Below are 22,703 nucleotides of genomic sequence, written 5' to 3' on the forward strand. Positions count from 1 at the left end.
TCAGCATGTGAAAGGTTCTTCAAAACTAAGAAAATTTACCTAAATATTTCAAAATCAATGATATCTTCAAACTGAGGACCAGATGAAATGCCTCTCTAAACTGTAACACAGCAAATGTCTCAAAACAAAAACCTCAGTCAGGTATATATATAAAAAACAATATAAAACATGGACAAGGAATCATGATACTTCATTGACTCTGCCAGGTTGCCCATCTGTTTTGGTTTTTTTTCTGTACAGCTATATTTTGATCAGACCAGGGGTCCATATAGTGAGCATTTGGCCTGTAGTGGTGAGTGTAAGAATATACCTAGGGAGTAGTAAGATCACAGATAGTGCATGATACTCTTTCCTTGCCCCCAATCCCCTTCATACCTCTGACAGTTGTGAGGATCAGAAGGTCCTGAGCTGAAATGGGTTACTTTATTCATGCTCCAGTGAACCTTTCTCTGGATACCTATTTCTTGTCTTAAATCCACATGCACACTTGCTTCTACAGCATTCTCTACTGCATTACTATGCACTTTATGAAGGAGTACCTTCTTTTGTCTTTTTCTAATGATTTCTTAGTTCTTGTAGTGGAAAAGACAGTGAACAGTTGATTCCTATTCATCCTAAACCAGTGGCTTTTAGACCTCTATTATGTTCCCTCATGCTGCCTTTTACAGAATCCTACCTTAAAGGTTGTTCTTTAGATGGAAGCCTTATCATACTCTAGCAATCCAGTTTGCTCTTCTGAAATGTTTTGTAATTCTAGTATCCTCCTTGTGATAAAGAACTAGAACTGCACCTAGCATTAATGGTATCAGCAAACAAAACATGCAGTGGACTTGACTGTTTTGTGAATACGCTGCAGTACAGTATGTAGTAATAGGAAGCTATGATCATCTTCTGTGATTGTATGAAGCAATGAACATCTGAAAGTCAGTTAGAACCCTTTTATAACTACAAAGTACTACAAAAGTGGTAACCTACATATAAATGCAGCCCCTTCCTGTCTTGGATGCATTGTATAAAGTGCTCTTCTCTGCTCCGTTTGCCTACGTATAGGCAAGAATGATCATGCAACTTCAGTGACTTTTCCCCTCTACGTGCAGGCAATGGGACGCATCTTTGTGGGACTTTGCCAAGTGGGTGCGTGGGGCTGCTTTGATGAGTTCAACAGACTGGAGGAGCGTATGCTCTCAGCCGTTTCTCAGCAAGTTCAGTGCATCCAGGAAGCTTTGCGAGAGCATTCCAACCCCAACTATGACAAGAGTATGTAATCGTTCATTCCTAATAGTGCTGTACAGCATCTTTAGTGTCCTTTATGCTGTTTTGTTGCTCAGTTACATTTCTCCCAAACAGTCCAAGGATGAAGCCACTTTCTATCAAAAACTTGAAGTAACTTTCAGCTGGTAGAAATTTGCATTTGAGTATTTGAGTTGCAGTACTAGAGGACCCACTGTCCATTACTGTAGGAAACTAAAATAGAATAAAGTATGACTTCTGTTGTCGGGGTAATTGATCACTGACTCAGGTGTAACTAAATGCACTCTCCTTTCAGCTGCAACACCAATTACTTGTGAGCTGCTGAACAAACAAGTCAAAGTGAGCCCTGACATGGCTATCTTCATCACCATGAATCCTGGCTATGCAGGCAGATCAAATCTGCCTGACAATTTGAAGAAGTTGTTCCGTAGCTTGGCAATGACAAAACCAGACCGTCAGTTGATTGCCCAGGTCATGTTGTACTCCCAAGGCTTCCGTACAGCTGAAGTGCTTGCCAATAAGATAGTACCATTCTTCAAGTGAGTAGCAAGTTTGGCTCCAATCAGTAAAAATAGAGCTTGTTTTTCAAAGCTATAATTTTCTTTGCAACTCAGTAAGCATGTTGTGCAGCAGTTGTTTCAAGCAATCATTTCAAGTAAACAGTGACATTTACCGAGTGTTGTGTTGGTCCCTGTTGAGAATCAAATTGTATTTTGTCTGGTTTGCTTCTTAGGCTTTGTGATGAACAGCTGTCCTCTCAAAGTCACTATGATTTTGGCTTGAGAGCACTGAAGAGTGTGCTGGTTAGTGCAGGTAATGTGAAGAGGGAGAGGATTCAGAAGATAAAGCGGGAGAAAGAAGAGCGTGGTGAAGTTGTTGATGAGGGAGAAATCGCTGAGAACTTACCAGAACAAGAGGTAATATGTGTGTGTGAACTCTTCACTTCTGTGATAAAGTACAGGATGCACACTGAACAAAGCAAATAACCCTGCAGTGTTTAACATTTAGGGTTAAGCCTTGCAAGCAAAGTAATGTTAGTTACAAAAGGTAGTAATTTGATAGCTTAGAAACACAAAGTTAAACATGTCTTAGGAGTCCCTGATCACAGTGAAAGACTTGTTCTTATGAGGTGGTGCATTCATAACGCTTATTGCTGCTCAGTTCCTCAGCAGTTAATACCAAAAGCACAGTGAAGAGGCATAAAAAACTACAGTTGTATAAACTGAAAATAAATAGGAATTCATTGTGTAGTTTCAAAGTTGAAACCCCATCAGTGGTTGTTTTTACCAAGACCACTGTGGTCTGGTGCTTCATCAATGAAGTATTTAGCAAAGTATTCCTTGTCAAGCACATTTGGTAAAGCAAACTTAACAAAAAATCTTAACCAAAACGTGACTGTCTCTGCAGATCCTGATCCAAAGTGTATGTGAAACTATGGTACCAAAACTGGTTGCAGAAGACATTCCTTTGCTGTTCAGTCTCCTTTCTGATGTATTCCCTGGAGTACAGTATCATCGTGGGGAGATGACAGCCTTGCGAGAGGAGCTTAAGAAAGTGTGTCAGGAAATGTACCTTACCTATGGTGATGGAGAAGAAGTTGGTGGCATGTGGGTTGAAAAGGTAAAATATAAAACTGAAAATGTGGAATTGAAGTTTATGTATGAGACTAAACTTCATTTTTTATTATGAAACGTGGAAAGCTTTTTCCTTTTTTCTTGTCTTAAGCAAGCAATACATAGAAGCTTAGATTGACTACTGACATTAAGACTTAGTTGGTACATCATTTCTTCTGTCACAGGTTCTTCAGCTGTATCAGATTACACAGATAAATCATGGATTGATGATGGTCGGTCCCTCTGGAAGTGGAAAGAGCATGGCTTGGAGAGTACTTCTGAAAGCCCTCGAACGGCTGGAGGGTGTGGAAGGTGTTGCTCATATTATAGATCCAAAAGCAATCAGTAAAGATCACCTCTATGGTACTTTAGATCCAAACACCAGAGAATGGACAGATGGCTTGTTTACACATGTCCTAAGAAAGTGAGTTTTTAATAGCACAAATTAAAAATGGCCAGTACATTTGTGCCATGAATAATCTGGCCTTACTGAGTCTTTGTTCTCTACTGCAATAAATATTTCCTTTAATGTAGAATCATAGACAATGTGAGAGGTGAACTACAAAAACGCCAGTGGATTATCTTTGATGGTGATGTAGACCCTGAATGGGTTGAGAACTTGAACTCTGTTTTGGATGACAACAAACTGCTGACTCTGCCAAATGGAGAACGTCTCAGCCTTCCGCCAAATGTAATGCTACATTTTTTTACATGTGCTTATGTGCTGTCCTGTAAACTTGTTGCTTTTATCTTAATCCATACTAGTGCTGTCCTGCTTTGTCATCACAAGCAGAGTAATACTGATCTCAGGTAGCGGCTTGCTGGAGTTAGGAGCTTTTGTGGAAACAAACATTTCACGTTATACTTACTCTGACCCTGTAAGACAAACTTTGTGGATTATATAAAAGTCTAGGGTAAAAATCAATAACGATGAACTTAGGATAGTTTAATACTGCTGTTGATGATTCAAAGGCTAAATACAAATTATTTTAAAAGGTCTGGTTTTTGGGGGGAGTTTTTTTGTTTTGTTTTGTGTTCATTTGTTTTTACTTCAAACTGTTGTTTTAAATTTCTACTCTTTAGGTGCGTATCATGTTTGAGGTACAGGATCTGAAATATGCCACCTTGGCTACTGTGTCAAGGTGTGGCATGGTCTGGTTCAGTGAAGATGTTCTCAGTACAGACATGATATTCAATAACTTCCTGGCCAGACTGAGAAGCATTCCTCTGGATGAAGGTGAGGAGGAAGCTCAGCGAAGGCGAAAGGGCAAAGAAGATGAAGGAGAAGAAGCAGCATCCCCAATGTTGCAGGTATAACTTAGATTACATTATGGGATAATTTAGTAAGAATGCTTGTATCACAAGTAGTATGGTGTACTTAGAATTTATGACAGCCTATCATAGAAAAGCTGGCTTCCTCTTTACGTATTTTTTCTTTATTTTAAAGAATATTGAACTCTGAAGCATCTAAAACAAAATTATTTCCTGCTGCCTGGTAATCAAATGAGAAGCAAGCGCTTTCAGCAGTGTTTGTCTCCCCCAACAGATTCAGAGAGATGCTGCAACAATAATGCAGCCATATTTCACATCTAATGGCCTGGTAACTAAAGCACTTGAACATGCTTTCAAGTTGGAGCATATTATGGATCTCACCCGCTTGCGCTGTCTTGGTTCTCTGTTCTCCATGTTGCATCAAGCTTGCCGCAACGTAGCCCAGTACAATGCCAATCATCCAGACTTTCCAATGCAGATAGATCAACTAGAGCGTTACATCCAGGTAAATACAATATGCTGCTATAAGTGACTGCTGTGTTTGACATGTCAGTATAGCAGCTAGATTTGATTTACTGTTTATTAAGTTTTGTTCCATTACACTAAAACCAATAGCTGCTTTTGCTGCTTCTTACAGAGGTACCTGGTCTATGCAATACTCTGGTCTCTTTCTGGAGACAGTCGTTTGAAAATGAGAGCAGAGCTGGGAGAATACATCAGGAGAATTACCACTGTGCCACTGCCGACTGCACCCAACATACCTATAATTGACTATGAGGTAAGCCTTTCTTATGCTAGAAGTATTGCTCTTTTGTGTTCTTAGAAGCTTGCTTTAGATTTTGGAGATGAAACTGGGAAAACAAAACACTAGACTATTTTAAATTTTACAGTTTCACAGTTCAGCGAACAAGCTGCCTCTTTAAATAAACACATCACATTTGATGCTACAAACTATTGTATGGTTTAAAAAAAAATATTTTAACTAAGGTTGAGCTATATTCCTTTTCTAAATTGTCTGATCATGTTTTTGTGCTCCTAGGTGTCCATTACAGGTGAATGGGTGCCGTGGCAATCCAAGGTTCCTCAAATTGAAGTTGAAACACACAAAGTTGCAGCTCCTGATGTTGTAGTACCAACCCTAGATACAGTTCGCCATGAAGCATTGCTGTATACTTGGCTGGCAGAACACAAACCTCTAGTACTGTGTGGCCCACCAGGTTCTGGAAAGACCATGACCCTCTTCAGTGCTCTCAGAGCTCTGCCTGATATGGAGGTACACAAGACAGTGTGTGTGTATGCATGCCTGCACGTATGTGTGAATTACGGAGTAGTAACAAGTCTTTAATCTTCTTAAAGATTAAAGGAGTCTTGATTTAGCATGGAAATGATTTGCTAGCCAGAATTCGGTGATACCTCCACCTCAGTCAGTCATGTGTATACATAGCAAAAAAAAAATTATGTTGAGCAGAATCTAAAATTTATGTCTCAAGATCCTTAACCTAAAAGCTACTTCCTTCCTTTGCCGCTTCAATAATACAGGAGCATTCCTCCATTTAGTATTTTAAAACCTGTGGTAATGTTTAGGAATAGTTCTTGTCCTTCAGTGTATTTAGGTGAAGTAACAGTTACATGAAGCTATGATGTTCTAAGGACAAGGTTGGGCAGGAGGCACTGCTGCGTGGTAAATGGAGAACCTGCAGTGGGAAGCAAACAGTATACAGGCAGTAACCTGAAATATAGATGGTATATGTACTTCCACTGTAGAAAGCCAACACCTGTTTTCAGGACTCTTGATAAACCCTTTTTCAAACCTTAGTGTATGTTAACTATTTCTTTTCACTGTTTTCTTAAGGTGGTTGGACTCAACTTTTCTAGTGCTACTACTCCAGAACTGCTCTTGAAAACTTTTGATCACTACTGTGAGTACAGACGTACACCTAATGGAGTGGTGCTGGCTCCTGTTCAGTTAGGAAAGTGGCTGGTGCTGTTCTGTGATGAAATCAACTTGCCAGATATGGATAAGTATGGCACACAGAGAGTCATATCCTTCATTAGACAGGTTTGTTTTCCTTTGTAACCAACTATACTGTAGTTATTTTCAGGGAAATACAGTGTTCACTGATTTTATTTTACTTTTATTTCCAGATGGTGGAACATGGAGGATTCTATCGTACATCAGACCAGACGTGGGTGAAACTGGAGAGAATTCAGTTTGTTGGTGCATGTAATCCACCTACTGATCCTGGAAGAAAACCTCTGTCACATAGGTAATGTATCTAGTAAACTGTATAGCAACAGAATAGGGGTCAAAATTGAAGCATTGACTATGTGATCTGTTCTTAATACACTTGTTTAACACCAGCTCTGCTGAAATCGTGTTCCTTGCTTTTAAACCAACTCCTAGTTGGTTCTTTACCTGACAGCCAACCAGTGGACTCACTGTTACACTTCTCAACCTGTCTGAAATGCTGTGGATACTTCAGAATGCTTTTTGGTCCAAGTCACTAAGGAGCAATCAAACTAACTGCAGTTACTGCTGATAATTTTGAAACAAGCAGTTATTTAATTTTGACAAAAGATAATGGAAATAGTACAGGCTGTAATTTTACTCTCTGAACTGTGTAATATGCTAACCTTTCAGATTTTTACGACATGTTCCTGTGGTTTATGTGGACTATCCTGGACCAGCTTCACTTACTCAGATATATGGAACATTCAATCGTGCAATGCTAAGGTTGATCCCATCACTTCGCACGTATGCAGAACCTCTCACTGCTGCTATGGTAGAATTCTACACAATGTCTCAGGTAACTTGTTAAATACAACCCCAAGCTCTAATCAGAAGTTTTCCTTTTATGCTGAATCATTTAACATGCATTGTTTGCCTTTCATACAGATAATATGTGTACAACTCAACTAATTACTTGAGTTCTGGTAAAAGCCACTGAATGATGCTAGCAAAGTAATATCTTGCAATGCCAAGGCCTGTAAAAAATATGGTGCAACTTTGGGATGAAGTAACTAATTAAGTGTAAATTTTTAGGAGAGATTCACTCAGGATACACAGCCACACTACATCTATTCACCACGTGAAATGACTCGATGGGTGAGAGGTATATTTGAAGCATTAAGACCACTAGAAACCTTACCAGTTGAAGGCCTTATCAGGATTTGGGCCCATGAAGCTTTACGTCTCTTCCAAGACAGGTAAAATCAACATGAGATGGGGAGGAAAAAAAGAAGTTTCAAAATTAATTTTCCCCACTCCTTGCCAATTTTCATTAGAAGACCAAACTGCAGTGTGCTTCGTGTTAAATAGCTGGAATACAAATGATAATATTTCCCTACACTCTAACTTGATGCTCTTGGGAGTAGTATCTGTGCAAAGCAGAAACATACTTTAGTTGTAGCCCTGCCATGTGATGTGATTATATCCTCCCATTAACAGAGGATTTGTGGTCACTGACTTGTTTCTTTATCCAGACTTGTAGAAGATGAGGAGAGACGCTGGACTGATGAGAACATTGATATGGTTGCTCTGAAACACTTCCCCAATATTGACAAAGAAAAAGCTATGAGCAGACCTATCTTATACAGCAACTGGCTGTCAAAGGCAAGTAAAAATTTGGGGGGAAAAAAAAATAGTTTGGGAGCAACTGAGTGATGCAGCTCTTATGACTATATTAACATGATAATTGGTGCGCATCATTTTGTTAAACTGATCTCCAAGAAGTTCTTACTATGATTATCTGAAGTGAACTCTACCACAAAGTTAACAGCTGTTATGCCAAGGATGCTATTGTAAGATCTACCACAGTACATAAAGGCAGTATTATTTCTCAAGAACAGTATAACACTCCCAGAAAGTTGCTGACAGTTATTGCTTATGGAGTCTCTTGGATAAGGCAGTGACCCTTGAACAATACTGATATTATAAATTTTATGGTGGACTGTTTCTTGCAATCTGGAGTGGTCCAGCTGGGCAATCTGTAGAAATCCTGCTGGGCCAAGGCAAAAGTCCATCTAGCCTGCTACCCACCTCTGTGACCAATAGCAAGTGGCTAGGAAAGGCTGTTTCAAATAAATTGGGGGAGTGAGGGAGGGGAGTAAGTCTGTCATGCTACTTCCCAGTCTCTTTGGTGACTGGCAGGACAGACTCAACCTATGGTAGGTTCGGTAGGTACAGTGTTTAAAGCCCATGCCGCTGTCTGTGGCACTATAGGCTGTGGACGTGTTCCTGTGCAAGTTAAATGAGTGCAGCATTCTTAAGCTTTTGTAGAGGATTGCTACTTTAAGTATTCTAATAGTTCTGCTTTCATCTACTCATAAGAAGTTGATCCCTAAGCAAAATTCCCTTAATCTTTAATTCCATACTGTATTGACTGATTCTTTTAGGATTATATTCCAGTGGATCAAGAAGAATTAAGAGACTATGTGAAAGCTAGGCTTAAAGTCTTTTATGAAGAAGAACTTGATGTACCACTTGTTTTGTTCAATGAAGTCTTGGATCATGTGTTAAGAATTGACCGGTAGGTTGAGACTTCAGTTGCTGCTTGTATAAATAGTATTTAGAGACTTTTTCTAAAACAGAGTAGCCTGAGGACAGAGTAAATGAGAATGGAGCATGATCCCATTTTTGTCCATAGATGATATACTGCTGGCCTCCAGATAGCAGGATCCTATCTGGAAAGGTGTGTCAGTTTTGGTACTAACTTGAAGTTTAGGTGTTCAAGGAAAAGCTTCAGTAAGTTGATAACACTTATCAAACATACTTGGTTATGTTCTTTTTCAGAATCTTCCGTCAGCCACAGGGTCACTTGCTGCTTATTGGAGTCAGCGGAGCAGGGAAAACAACCCTCTCAAGATTTGTTGCCTGGATGAACGGTTTGAGTGTCTACCAAATTAAGGTTGGTATGCCAGTTTAACTTAAAAAAACCTGTTAGTCAAAACTCTTAATTTCTTAAATATTGACTGCTAAAATATGCTATTAAAAGCTAAACCGAAATGTTAATAACCAATGTTAAATCTTACTAGGTTCACAGAAAATACACAGGTGAAGATTTTGATGAAGACCTTAGGACAGTATTGAGACGTTCTGGCTGTAAAAATGAAAAAATAGCTTTTATAATGGATGAGTCAAATGTGTTGGATTCTGGATTCCTGGAGAGAATGAACACTCTCCTAGCCAATGGAGAGGTAAGAAGATACTAAATAAATACTTAAAGCACCTTTTTACAACTATAAGCTACAACAAAGCGATCTTTTGAATTAGGTTCCTGGTCTCTTTGAAGGAGATGAATATGCCACCCTCATGACTCAGTGTAAAGAAGGAGCACAGAAAGAAGGTTTAATGTTAGATTCACATGAGGAACTCTACAAATGGTTCACCAGCCAAGTTATTCGCAATCTCCACGTTGTGTTCACTATGAATCCATCTTCTGAGGGCCTGAAGGACAGGGCAGCTACCTCTCCTGCACTCTTCAACAGGTAATTGCTGTATATTCCAACACGTATTACAAGTACTGTTAACAAAGGTACTTTTTGGGACATCTTCACAAATGCTTTGTATTTCAGGTGTGTCTTGAACTGGTTTGGAGACTGGTCAACTGAGGCGCTGTACCAAGTTGGCAAAGAGTTCACAAGCAAAATGGATCTTGAGAAACCAAATTATATTGTGCCCGATTACATGCCAGTTGTGTATGATAAGCTACCACAACCACCATCGCACAGGGAAGCTATTGTTAATAGTTGTGTGTTTGTTCATCAGACGCTTCATCAGGTATGTCATTATTACACTGCTTAACTTACACTGATCTCTAGGCCACAGCATCATGCATCAGTTTCCTAAAAAGTATGATCTTTGGCATCCAAATAGATATAAAAACAATGCATAATCTACAACTTTTCTTCCCTAAAGGCTAATGCTCGTCTGGCAAAACGAGGAGGCAGAACCATGGCAATCACACCACGCCACTATTTAGACTTCATCAACCATTATGCCAACTTGTTCAATGAGAAACGAAGTGAATTGGAGGAACAGCAAATGCATTTGAATGTTGGTCTTAGAAAAATCAAGGAAACAGTTGATCAGGTACTTATCTTTGAAATTTTGCCCTCTATAAGGCCAGAGTGATTAAATATATCTCTGTGCTTAATATGAATTCTTTCTCCCATCTTACAATCTATCTTAGGTGGAAGAATTGCGGCGTGACCTAAGAATAAAGAGTCAGGAACTGGAAGTGAAGAATGCAGCAGCCAATGACAAGTTGAAAAAGATGGTGAAAGATCAGCAGGAAGCTGAGAAGAAAAAGGTAAAAATCTTTGTTAAATCTCTGCGCATAGTAAGTATTTTTATTTATGAAACAGAGCCTGCAGAGCAAACACTGGAAGAAGTTCCAACTTCTAAAAAGCAGTATTTTGTCTGTGAAATTTCCTTCTAGGTCATGAGCCAGGAGATTCAGGAACAGCTGCACAAGCAGCAGGAGGTCATTGCAGACAAGCAGATGAGTGTGAAAGAAGATCTTGACAAGGTGGAGCCTGCTGTCATTGAAGCTCAGAATGGTATGTTAGCATGTGAAGAGATCACACTATAGTCTTGGATCTAAAACTGGAGTCTATGGGAATGTTTTGGTGTGGTCTGAGTTGGTCCTGTTTAACAAAAGTGAAGGCTCTTAGCATTGAGCTAGACAGTGTTGAAGAAATTCCTAGTCTTTGAGCTGTGATTTTGTGCTGTTTGTAGTACTGATCTTGATACTCCTTTTATGGCTTGTGGCTTAGTTTCTGGCAGACCAGCTCTAGTTATTTATTCAGTCTATGTATTCATAAAGAAAGCTCATAATCAGAAAGGCTACTGATGCCTTATTGCTGGACAGGCAGCGCACAGTCAAGCTGTCCATTTGTTAAACTGGATAGAGGAATCACTGCTTCAAGTGAATCATTTTTAGGTAGCAGAATAAGTTGCCTGTGGCCAGTTGGCAAGTTGACATTCACAGAAGTTTATCTTGTGATACAGTCGTTTGAATGTTATGCACTAGTATGTGCTTCTCTAATAACCTCAAATTCCTTTTGAGAATCTTGAAGCATTTTTACAAATCCAAGGTATTTTAATGGACTTTGCTAACTGTTTGTTTTCTTCTTGATCAACATTCATCATTTTTCTGGCACTGGTTAGCTGTGAAGTCGATAAAGAAACAGCACCTGGTAGAGGTCCGTTCTATGGCTAATCCACCTGCAGCAGTTAAGCTAGCACTGGAGTCCATCTGCCTATTACTAGGTGAAAGTACAACTGACTGGAAACAAATACGTTCCATCATCATGAGAGAGAACTTCATTCCAACCATTGTTAACTTCTCTGCTGAGGAAATCAGGTAAGTGTGACATATTTATATGAATAAACTATTTACAAAGCTATGGAGGGTCTTAACTGGACTTTTCTCTGTGTATTGCTTTGGTAGCACTTCTTTTGAGACTGGTTTATTCCTGCACGTAGTGAATGCGTAGATGGTATGGGAAACAGACTAGTGAAGCAAAGGTACATCATGCAAACTGAGACAAAACAGCTGCTGTTGAGTAACTTCAAGGCATGGTTGCAAAGCAGTGTGTTGCTGTCCGAAGCCATGTTATTAGTTGAAAGTAGTTTTGCAGCAATAACAGACCAGGTTGCTGAGGGCTTTATCCAGGCTGACCTAGCTGGTTCTGAATCTGAGGGGAAGGTCAGACTAGAGACACCTGAATTCCCTTCCAACTCCAAATTTTTCTGAGCGGAGTTAAGCAATTTGTGAGTGACTAATCTTAAAATCTTGTTAAATGCCTTTTATCACCCATAAGCTGTAATTTCTGAAACATCTTGAGCTAATTAAAACATCCCAGCTACCAGTCAGCAAAACTGCTAGGAAATGTTCATGTTGGCTGTGGAAGGCAGGCAAGATAATGGGATACTGAACACCTGTGTGGTGACAGACAGTGTACTCATGCTATCTTTAAAAACTTTTGCCTTGCAGTGATGCCATCCGGGAGAAGATGAAGAAAAACTATCTGTCAAATCCAAGTTACAACTATGAAATTGTAAACAGAGCATCACTGGCCTGTGGACCTATGGTGAAATGGGCAATTGCACAGGTAAAGTCAGTACTGTGGGGAAACAAACACAAGGTAAAAAGAGTGAGCCTGAAGACATATAACCATGTCTAAAGGCTCTGAACTTGCCTCTATTCAACTAAATATTGCAAAATATTTTGTTTCAAAGAAATTGGTAGATGGTTCAGATGAGTGATCGTGGGCCTGTAGTACTGTGCCAGAGGACTAATGTCTAATTGTTATACAGCTTTTGCACCGAGAAACTTAAGGTTTACCATAAACAGTAGCAGATCCTTGCTGTATGTAGTGTCATTCTACAGGACAGGACAGTTCTCAACTGGAAAATGTAATGCAGTCCTCTTAATAGAGACTGCATAAGTTTTTGTCTTGCCTCAGAGTGGGGCACACTCACAGGCAGCTCTGTCAAGGACTTTTAGGCAGACTTTTAAATACTTGACTAGTTTTCTAAAGGAATAGGCTTTTGGGAAGATGCCCCCAGACTGAGATATCCAGGAATGGTTTTAGTTGCTGTTGGTTCAATACAGCAGAATGCTTGGCTTGTTAAAACTGTGCCTGCTATGAATGGCATGACGCGGAGAGACTATTTAGCTTGAATCTTTCCAATAGCCCGTATCCTGATTGTTCTGTGGCTTAGCTATGCTCAATTCTTTACTAAGAAAGGCAGATTAGCACAGTACTGGCATAGACACACAGTCAAGTATTTATGCAAAACAGTGCTATACGCTACTTAATGTGTATATTAATAATGTGTATATTAAGCATATTAATTCTTACACAGGTCATAAAGTACCTAAGCTTAAAATGATGCAGTTGATAGTATATACCTGAATGCTGTGATTCTTGTTAACACGTGTCACTTCAGAAAGTAAAAAGGTCTTACTTACTGTTTACAGCTGAACTATGCTGATATGTTGAAAAGAGTGGAACCGCTACGCAATGAACTGCAGAAGCTGGAGGATGATGCCAAAGACAACCAACAGAAAGCAAATGAAGTGGAGCAGATGATTCGTGATCTTGAGGCCAGTATTGCCCGTTACAAAGAAGAATATGCAGTACTGATTTCGGAGGCTCAAGCTATTAAGGCAGACTTGGCTGCTGTGGAAGCAAAGGTAAGACTTATATATCAATAATTTTCCATTCTTTGATTTTTGACAGTTGGAAACTGAACCATTCTTCAAACTTGTGACCGGACTTGGGTGCTTCCTCTGTGTAGCACATTTGAGCTGTCTGTTTCATCTCTGGATGTCATGAAGCTTCTTAGGCTACTGAAACCTGGCTGGAGTTAGAAATCTCAACTCATGTAGCTAGTCAATTAACAAGACGGTTCACGTAAGGCTTAAAATAAGTAGAAAGTGTTTGGAAACAGATGGGTGTAGTGTAATTGTAATGTCTTGACTGGACTGGAGAGGGGGGCAGGGGGAGAATTCCTCTATGTACTTGATCTAATCATTAGCATGTCACTACTATGCTAGTACTTAGCACTTTTAAGTTCATCAAGATAACAGTTAAAAACAACATAATAAATCAACACTGAAGTGAAGAAACACAACTTTAATTTCATTTCAAGCTTTTAAATTTAACTTGGGTCAATATTTAAGTGTCCTGAGAGACTTGTAATACTATAAAAATCTGTCATCTAAAGAGTCTACTTCACCACTTATTTCTAGGTAAACCGTAGCACAGCTCTTCTGAAGAGTCTTTCTGCTGAACGTGAAAGATGGGAGAAGACAAGTGAAACTTTCAAGAACCAGATGTCTACTATTGCAGGAGACTGCTTACTTTCAGGAGCTTTTATTGCCTATGCTGGCTACTTTGATCAGCAGATGCGTCAGAATCTGTTCACTACGTGGTCTCACCATTTGCAGCAAGCAAATATCCAGGTAAAGATACAGTCACGAGTTAACTGCAAATCAATTTACTGCAACAGTTAAAAGAAGCTTTAAGATTGCTAAGTAAAGAATGGAGCTATTGGAAAAGAATACCTTGTAGAGCTGCATTTACTCAAAACGTCTTCACCAGCTAGTTGGAGAATCTCTAGTCAAATATTAACTCTATGTACTTCTTGCAGTTCCGTACAGACATTGCAAGGACAGAGTACCTTTCCAATGCAGATGAGCGGCTTCGCTGGCAAGCAAGTTCTCTACCTGCAGATGACCTGTGCACTGAGAACGCCATCATGCTCAAGCGGTTTAATAGGTATTTCATTCTAAGATGTAGAATTCTAAAGTAACGTTCTTGCAGCAGGCAGGGTTTTGCACCTATCAGAGAATCACAGTAACTCTTTCAAAGCACTGTTTCACTGTTGTGAGAGCTTCTAATGTTTGTAAAAGCTTCTCAACTGGTTGTAAACATAAAAACTCTCATTTGTCTTTGCTTGCCTTTTTTGTTATGCTTAGCTGTTAAAATAAGTTGGCTTGAAATGAAGTTGTTTTGTTGCCCAGTACAGACTTACCTTTCAAAACTCTGAACTGAAATAAATTATTGAACCTGGCCAACTTCTTCAATACACAAGCTTTTAGAGTTGAGACTAATAATGCAACCTAAATTCGTAAAACTGCTTAGAGGCTGTCTGCAGTTAAAACCCAAATAATGAAAGTGTTTTATTACTAACTTAGGTATCCATTGATCATTGATCCCTCTGGGCAAGCTACAGAGTTTATCATGAATGAATATAAAGACCGTAAGATAACTCGTACTAGTTTCTTGGATGACGCTTTCAGGAAGAACTTGGAAAGTGCCTTGAGATTTGGTAACCCACTTCTAGTCCAGGTTAGTTGCATGATCGTGTAAAAACTGTTTAAAATTCTTGAATTTTGCCCTGTGTACTAGAAAAGTTTGCAATTGTTCTGTTAGTAAGATGCAAATGACTCTATTTTCAAACCATATTTTAACAAGTGAACTAGTACGGAGTGATATGCAAGGTGTTAGATCTGAGAAAAATACAGTTAGTGAGATACACAATCAAAAGAACATATTTCCTTTTCCCACCATTTCAAGATCAAATGCTTTTATTTTGAAATGATCTTTCTTTACCTCCACTCTATAAAATGACATGCAACCTGTTTGTCTGTTTCTTTGTTTCCATATGCTATCTCTTGTCATAGATAATAGCACCTAAATACAGCTAGTTATCTAGAATTAAATGTACTCTGAGTAGCAGGAGGAGGTTTCGGTAATACAAAGAAATAGGCAACTGTAGGAATAGTTGACTTTCACTTGAGATGAATATATTTTTTGTTTCTTCGTATGGAAATGGGAAGACAAGGGATTAGCTCATAGACAAGATCAGTAACTGTTGCTTGTGCTGCTTAGGATAGGGCTTATGGATTAGAACTAACACAATTACAACCATTAATAATACTCCCCTTCTGAGATTTTGTATGCTAATAGCCCAAATTCTGTGCTTGTGTAGCTCAACTACAAATCTAAAGCGGAAAAATGTTCTGAACATGATCCATATTCCAAACCAACTGCAAATTGCTTGCTTACCAGAGCTTTAAGCCCCAGTTGAACCAGGATTTTTAGTTTGAGACACTTGCAAGCAACAGAATCTCTTAACACATCTCTGCTTATAGGATGTGGAGAGCTATGATCCAGTTCTGAATCCTGTTCTGAATCGTGAAGTCCGGAGAACTGGAGGCAGAGTTCTGATTACTCTGGGAGACCAAGATATTGATTTGTCACCATCCTTCGTTATCTTCCTCTCTACCAGAGATCCAACAGTAAGTAAAACAAAAGGCTGGCCTGTTTGTAGAAATAGGGTGTCAGAGAGCTGAGAAAATTTTTCGTGTTTCCTGTGATAGGTTGAATTCCCACCGGACCTCTGCTCTCGTGTTACATTTGTGAACTTTACAGTAACTCGCAGCAGCTTACAGAGCCAGTGTCTAAATGAAGTCCTGAAAGCTGAAAGACCAGATGTTGATGAAAAACGCTCTGACCTGCTCAAGCTTCAGGGTATGCTTACCAAAATTAAAGTAACTTCCTCCTGTTGTAAAAGAATACAATGGCTTTACTGTAGCTGTAGAAATACATAGTGAAATATCTTTATAGCTGATACTCTTGCTTTTTCAGAATGTCCAATGGGAAAGCATACACAATTCATATAATTCTTAGAAACAAACACTCCTATAAAATACGTAACCTAATTTTTCTTCTAATTAAGGTGAATTTCAGCTGCGCTTGCGTCAGTTAGAAAAATCCCTGCTACAAGCGCTTAATGAAGTGAAGGGACGTATCCTGGATGATGACACCATCATTACTACTCTTGAGAACCTGAAGAAGGAAGCAGCAGAGGTCACCAGGAAAGTAGAAGAGACTGATATTGTCATGCAAGAAGTGGAGACTGTTTCTCAGCAGTACTTGCCTCTTTCTACAGCATGCAGCAGTATCTACTTTACTATGGAGTCACTGAAACAGGTAGGATGAATTGTTCTTCCTAGAGAAGCTTCATATATTTACTGTTCAAAGCTAAATAGGCACTGCCTAACTCCAGCCCTGGCTACCATATTGCAGTTTGGTAGGCATAAGCCATTGACTATCAAACAGCAGGACTCTAGAGAGAAAAGCCAAACTCTTGTGTCTTTCAGATACATTTCCTGTACCAATACTCTCTCCAGTTTTTCTTGGACATCTATCACAATGTCTTGTATGAGAACCCGAACCTGAAGGGAATTACAGACCATACTCAGCGTCTCTCAATCATCACAAAGGATCTCTTTCAGGTTCAGTGTTTTAATCAGTAAATGTAATTCTTTCATCATTTTGAAGGGTTGGAGTTCAAGGCCTCTTATGCTGCTAACTTCACTGTTTTGTCGGTAGGTGGCTTTCAATAGAGTGGCACGTGGCATGCTGCATCAAGATCATATAACATTTGCTATGTTGTTGGCCCGGATTAAACTGAAAGGCACTATTGGGTAAACATTTGTTTTCTAGCTTCATTTTAGTTGAAAAAGGGAGGGGTGTCTTGAAGGCACCTAGCTAAAGTCTTCTTTTCCCTTACATTAGGGAGCCTACATATGATGCAGAATTCCAGCACTTCTTGAGAGGGAAGGAGATTGTACTAAACACTGCATCTCTCCCCAAAATCAATGGTTTGACTGTAGAACAAACAGAAGCAATGATGAGGTTGAGCTGCCTTCCTGCGTTTAAGGACCTTGTTTCAAAAGTTCAGGCTGATGAGGTGAGTGTTGGCTAGGGTTCATTTCTGCACTAAACTATCCGGTTAAGCTTTTTAGGTGTCTGCTTCAAGAGCTTCACGCTTACAAGCAAGCTCTTCTAGTATGAGAAGGGAAGCCTTACAGATTGACTAGTTGTGGAAATGAATGTTCTTACTTCATTTGTAATCCAGCTATGAAACTTGAGTTGTAAATACCAGCATTGTTCATCACTCAGCCTTGGAAGCAGCTTCACCATTCATCTAACTTTGTGATCAGCTTTGGTTCCTGTGGTAGCAGAAAGTCCAATACTGTGTGTCTTTTACTGTATTGCTATTGTGAAATAATTACGCAGTAGTGGGGAGCAGCCCTAGCTATACATAACATCATAATGGTGGGCTCTTGGACATTATTATTTTGAATAAATTTGGATAGTGCTCAGCTGCTGAACACTCTGCTCCTTCTCGTGACTGAAGTGTTCTAAGAATACACATGTCCCCTGACTGTGAAACTGTATGTTCCAAAATATGTCCATATCTTAAATAGTACCTGTTTGGTTGCCCTGCCTAGTTTTTATATTTAAAGTTGAATTCTCTTGCTGTGTCGCTAATTTTCCTCAAACTCTTCAACCTGGGGTAAAATAACATATAGCTTGGGCTGGGACTTGGTAAAGATCTTTAGAATTAGTGGTGGTGGAGGCAATGCAGAATTAGGGCATATCAGTGAAATGATTGGACACATCTAAAGAAAGCATAATAGACGAAGCATAGTTTGACTTTTAGATGTGGATTTTTGTTTTAAAAAAAACAGAACTTGGAGAAATTTATTGAAGAAAAATGAGTCGAGAACTTAATAAATGTGGTGGTCAAGTTGCAGTCTTGCTCAGGGAAACGTTCAAACCATTTATATATATGAAACACTTAAACCATACATGTCTATAAGCCTTGGAAAAGACTGAACTATGTTGAGTGTTGGACAACATTTGGGGCTAAGTTTAATGTTTGACTTAATTTTGTTAATATAATAGTGCTTCTGTTTAATAGTGTTAGCCCTGTCTTATTTCTCAAGACTTACTCATAGATGGAAGCTCAAATGCTTCATCTGGTACTCAATCTAAATTTTTGTTCTAAAGGTAGATGATTAGGTATGAGCATTAAATGGGGAAAAATCTTATGAACTTGTGCATTTCGTTGTTTAAACATTTAGCTACTCATTAGAATTTTTAAAGATCTGTTTGCAAATCCAAACCAAGGCTAGTAGAGTTTGGACTGTACCAAGTTCAACCCTACCCTAGCAATCTTTGTTTCCTGCTGAAAGTTGGTATGTAGCTGAACACTTCTGCAGTACATTAAATTCTAGATTTTAAGGCTGAGATTGAACATCTCTTGTACCATGAACAGGACCTGCACCTTGCAGCAGATTTTTGCTGCCATGAAACTCCATTTCAAGTTTTTTTGCATTTTCTTTCAATATAGCAATTCTGTATCTGGCTGGATAGCAGTTCACCAGAGCAGACTGTACCATACCTTTGGACTGAAGAAAAACCTGCAAGTAAGTTATTGCACTAGTGTCCAAACCAATCCTACTGTACTAATCTAAGTACAACTACTATGATTTTAAAGCAATTCTAAAGTAGAACTTTAATTTGGACCTTAATGCCTGGGAAGATGATAAAGTTGGGATTGTGAAAGAACCTCAGGTCTGGTGGGTTTGGTTTTGTCGGTTTGTTTGTTTGTTGGCTTATTTTGTTTTTAAAAGCAAACTTTTATAAGCAATAGTTACTACACTTGGTTCCTGCACCTCAACCTGTGATCTAGTCTTCCACCAAGGATGAAACGTATTTCTACAATCTCATTAGATTACATAATAGTTTGGATTAACCTTAGTCATTGCAAATCTGGAAACAGCTCAATACTTTAAACAAGACACAGATTTTCTGAGGACAGGGCTGGTCTACTAGAATGTTTCTTCCTGCAGTTGTATCTACGCATGAAGTATTAATTCTTGCTGCATTAGTTGTTAGTGCTAATTTGTTAAGAGTTAGAACTTAAGGGTAATTGTTGCCTTACAGTTCCTCCCCTGTCTGAAAGGTAATGTTAGGAAGTGTTTGACATCTGTGATCATTCGGGGCTCATTCCTGGAGGTGGCTTTCTAAATTAAGGATTCTAAGCTTGTGTTTACTAGCTACCGTAAAGCTGCTTGACCATTAACTAAAGCAACTCTAGGTCACCTATCCTATCCATGCTAGACAAGTATACAATACTTCAAAGTCTAGCAGAACAGCAGATTATTGAATGACTGAGAAGATGTGAAGAGATCTATTGTCCCTGAAAGTTAAAATCACTTCATGGCAGTTCTTCTAGAGTGTAGATTTTGTAAGCCAGTAGCATTTCAGTAGAATGCAAAAGCATCTTGCCAAGGTAGGCTTTTAAAGGGCTCACAACATGAGCAATTGAGCAGGTAATTAAAATGTCGCAGAAAACAAACCAACTGAAGATGGCAAGTTTCTTTGGACTGTCAAAGTGAAGACAGAATATAAGCATTCCATTAAGATGTTGCAACAGATCTTTCAAAGCAATAATTGAGTTTCTAAATATCTGGTCTTCAGAACAAGATGGGAAAAATTGAACAGAGAACTGGAAGAGAGGAAGATGTTGAGGATGGTTTTCTTACCTTTCCATTTAATCCTGTCTCCTTTTCTCAGCTCCTATTGGACAGGCCATCCATCGCTTGCTTCTGATCCAGGCCTTCCGTCCAGATCGTTTGTTGGCAATGGCACATACCTTTGTTTCAACAAATCTTGGAGAGTCTTTCATGTCCATTATGGAGCAGCCTTTAGATCTGACACACATTGTAGATACAGAGGTAACCTGCTTGTTTTTGAAAGGCTAAAATCCTGAGGTAATGCTTAGCGCCACCTTGCATGAGTTCTATAGTGAGTAAAGCTATCCTCCGGAACATTTCTTCCACTTACGCTTCTTCCCATGGTATGAGGAATGGATTGTTTTCCTATTTGTTAATGTAAAACTAAGAGTAGCGTAATGTCTTTAGCTAGACAGAGCGAAGAAGGACTGAGCTTACTGCATTCTCGTATTCATGTAGTGACTGATTTGTATCCTTTTAAACTTCTCGGACAACAGGTGAAACCTAATACCCCTGTGCTGATGTGTTCAGTGCCTGGTTACGATGCCAGTGGTCATGTTGAAGACCTTGCAGCTGAGCAGAATACACAGATTACCTCTATTGCTATTGGTAAGAACATACCTTATTTCATCATCTAAGCATAAATGAAATTGTTAGCAGTAAGAACTTTAGCAACCTCTCTGTCTTTTAGGTTCTGCTGAAGGGTTTAACCAAGCAGATAAAGCAATAAACACAGCAGTGAAATCTGGAAGGTAAGTTCTATCTCCTTTGTAGCTAGAATACTGCCTAGTAGAAAGGTAAACAGGGGAAGGGGGAAGTAATCTATTGGCTAAATGGGTAAAACTATGAGTAAAAAAAAATTGGGACTATCTTCTGAACTGAAATTTGTAATAACTTCAGCATAGCTGTTCACAACTTCTCTTTGATTTAAATATTTTCAAGAGAAATAGGTTGTATCTGCAAAACAGGAAAGTTAGCCCATTTACAGTATACAGTAACTGATTCTGTGTAGAAGACAGGTTTAAAAGGGAGGAAAATCTGTAGTATAGATACCATATTCTGTTACTCTTTATGGTGATTATAGCCAGGATCCCTAAGCTGTACGCTAAAAAGCACTTGTTCTGTTTCAAAACTTCACAGATGGGTAATGCTGAAGAACGTTCACCTGGCTCCTGGCTGGCTCATGCAACTAGAGAAGAAGCTGCATTCCCTACAACCCCATGCTTGCTTCAGACTCTTCCTTACCATGGAGATTAATCCAAAGGTAATGTTGATTTGAAATTTGATTCTCTGATAGAGTAACCAGCTTGCAGAGCCAAGAGTGCTACTACCTGGGGAAGGTTTTCTCATGACTGCCTTTCTGCAGTAAAGCAAAAGGAGAATACATGTTTGTCAGGGTGGTTACTAGCCTTGGTTTCTGATAACTTAATTGTAGCTGAAAACTTCATACCATTCCTTTTGCTGCTTCCCCTACCCTGCAAAAGAAAGGTAGGACTTTACTGTGTGTGCTTACAAGGTTTTGAAGCTAATGCAAACTGTACTGTTAGAGGCATTTAATTTAGTGAATGCTAAAGGAGCTGGATTTGAGTTTATTGATCTTTTTCTAGGTGCCAGTGAATTTGTTACGTGCTGGCCGAATCTTTGTGTTTGAACCTCCTCCTGGTGTAAAGGCAAACATGCTGAGGACTTTCAGTAGCATTCCGGTTTCTAGAATGTGCAAGGTAAGGCTGCAGTTTGTGTAGATGAAAGAAAATGGAAGAATGTTTTCATTAAAATTTTACCTTAGATGATAAAACCTCAGCTTCTAAGATGTACATAGAATGCTTTTTCTCTCATGGAAATAAAGTAGTAGTTGCTTCTTCTGTTGCTAGAATATATTCAGTTTTGGTAGCAATCTAGCATCAAAGCTGATATTTTCCTAGCCTTTTAGCAGCCTTTGATTTTTATCAGTTCACTTGAGTAACAGTTGTGGGTTTTTGTTTTGTTTTGTTTTTTTTCCCTCTGCACTTCCTAGTCTCCAAATGAGCGTGCTCGTTTGTATTTCCTCCTTGCCTGGTTCCATGCCATTATCCAAGAGCGCTTGCGCTATGCTCCGTTGGGTTGGTCCAAGAAATATGAATTTGGAGAATCTGATCTGAGATCTGCCTGTGACACAGTAGACACATGGTTGGATGATACAGCGAAGGCAAGTAGTATTGTGTACTTAGGTATGGGTAATACTTAGATTACTTAAGATCTTCAGTAAAGCAGTCTGTTCCTGGAAGCATGTAGTAAGCTAAATGAGTAGGCACAAATAACCTGATGGCAGTTTAACTTAGTTCTTGAATTTGATTCCTCGATCAGAGGAGATGTGAAAAGGATTGTTTCCTGCTAATTACATTGCATTTTACTTACAGGGTCGCCAAAACATTTCACCTGATAAAATCCCCTGGTCTGCACTAAAGACACTGATGGCACAGTCTATCTATGGAGGTCGTATTGATAATGAATTTGATCAACGTTTGTTAAACACTTTCTTGGAACGTCTGTTCACTACTTTAAGTTTTGATAGTGAATTCAAACTGGCTTGCAAAGTTGATGGACACAAAGATATTCAGATGCCAGATGGAATCAGGTATTTTTTTCTTTATCCTGATCTCTATGTACAACTTCTCTTTTTTTAAATTTAAAAAAA

The 22,703-nt window shown here is 39.1% G+C and overlaps 1 protein-coding gene across 2 annotated transcripts in view; it reads left to right on the forward strand.

Annotated features, from left to right (window-relative positions):
* DYNC1H1 (dynein, cytoplasmic 1, heavy chain 1) overlaps positions 1–22,703 on the forward strand; it is a 47,476-nt gene that overhangs the window by 19,246 nt on the left and 5,527 nt on the right. For both annotated transcript variants that reach the window (XM_010583953.1, XM_010583952.1), the window contains exons 29-71: positions 1,098–1,257; positions 1,547–1,790; positions 1,985–2,168; positions 2,659–2,871; positions 3,050–3,288; positions 3,399–3,555; positions 3,948–4,175; positions 4,411–4,641; positions 4,774–4,914; positions 5,176–5,409; positions 5,989–6,195; positions 6,282–6,403; positions 6,778–6,943; positions 7,180–7,343; positions 7,620–7,749; positions 8,532–8,665; positions 8,929–9,043; positions 9,171–9,332; positions 9,409–9,623; positions 9,711–9,915; positions 10,054–10,227; positions 10,328–10,447; positions 10,577–10,697; positions 11,308–11,503; positions 12,137–12,254; positions 13,127–13,342; positions 13,901–14,113; positions 14,302–14,429; positions 14,849–15,002; positions 15,809–15,955; positions 16,037–16,187; positions 16,396–16,649; positions 16,820–16,954; positions 17,052–17,146; positions 17,238–17,412; positions 18,862–18,937; positions 20,091–20,251; positions 20,527–20,638; positions 20,721–20,781; positions 21,170–21,293; positions 21,637–21,750; positions 22,044–22,214; positions 22,426–22,643. In XM_010583953.1, coding sequence (XP_010582255.1) covers positions 1,098–1,257; positions 1,547–1,790; positions 1,985–2,168; positions 2,659–2,871; positions 3,050–3,288; positions 3,399–3,555; positions 3,948–4,175; positions 4,411–4,641; positions 4,774–4,914; positions 5,176–5,409; positions 5,989–6,195; positions 6,282–6,403; positions 6,778–6,943; positions 7,180–7,343; positions 7,620–7,749; positions 8,532–8,665; positions 8,929–9,043; positions 9,171–9,332; positions 9,409–9,623; positions 9,711–9,915; positions 10,054–10,227; positions 10,328–10,447; positions 10,577–10,697; positions 11,308–11,503; positions 12,137–12,254; positions 13,127–13,342; positions 13,901–14,113; positions 14,302–14,429; positions 14,849–15,002; positions 15,809–15,955; positions 16,037–16,187; positions 16,396–16,649; positions 16,820–16,954; positions 17,052–17,146; positions 17,238–17,412; positions 18,862–18,937; positions 20,091–20,251; positions 20,527–20,638; positions 20,721–20,781; positions 21,170–21,293; positions 21,637–21,750; positions 22,044–22,214; positions 22,426–22,643 — 7,085 coding nt within the window. The remainder of the gene's footprint in view (positions 1–1,097; positions 1,258–1,546; positions 1,791–1,984; positions 2,169–2,658; positions 2,872–3,049; positions 3,289–3,398; positions 3,556–3,947; positions 4,176–4,410; positions 4,642–4,773; positions 4,915–5,175; positions 5,410–5,988; positions 6,196–6,281; positions 6,404–6,777; positions 6,944–7,179; positions 7,344–7,619; positions 7,750–8,531; positions 8,666–8,928; positions 9,044–9,170; positions 9,333–9,408; positions 9,624–9,710; positions 9,916–10,053; positions 10,228–10,327; positions 10,448–10,576; positions 10,698–11,307; positions 11,504–12,136; positions 12,255–13,126; positions 13,343–13,900; positions 14,114–14,301; positions 14,430–14,848; positions 15,003–15,808; positions 15,956–16,036; positions 16,188–16,395; positions 16,650–16,819; positions 16,955–17,051; positions 17,147–17,237; positions 17,413–18,861; positions 18,938–20,090; positions 20,252–20,526; positions 20,639–20,720; positions 20,782–21,169; positions 21,294–21,636; positions 21,751–22,043; positions 22,215–22,425; positions 22,644–22,703) is intronic.

This window comes from Haliaeetus leucocephalus, unplaced genomic scaffold (genome assembly GCF_000737465.1).
Source record: "Haliaeetus leucocephalus isolate CR32 unplaced genomic scaffold, Haliaeetus_leucocephalus-4.0 Scaffold932, whole genome shotgun sequence".
NCBI classification, from domain to species: Eukaryota; Metazoa; Chordata; class Aves; order Accipitriformes; family Accipitridae; genus Haliaeetus; species Haliaeetus leucocephalus.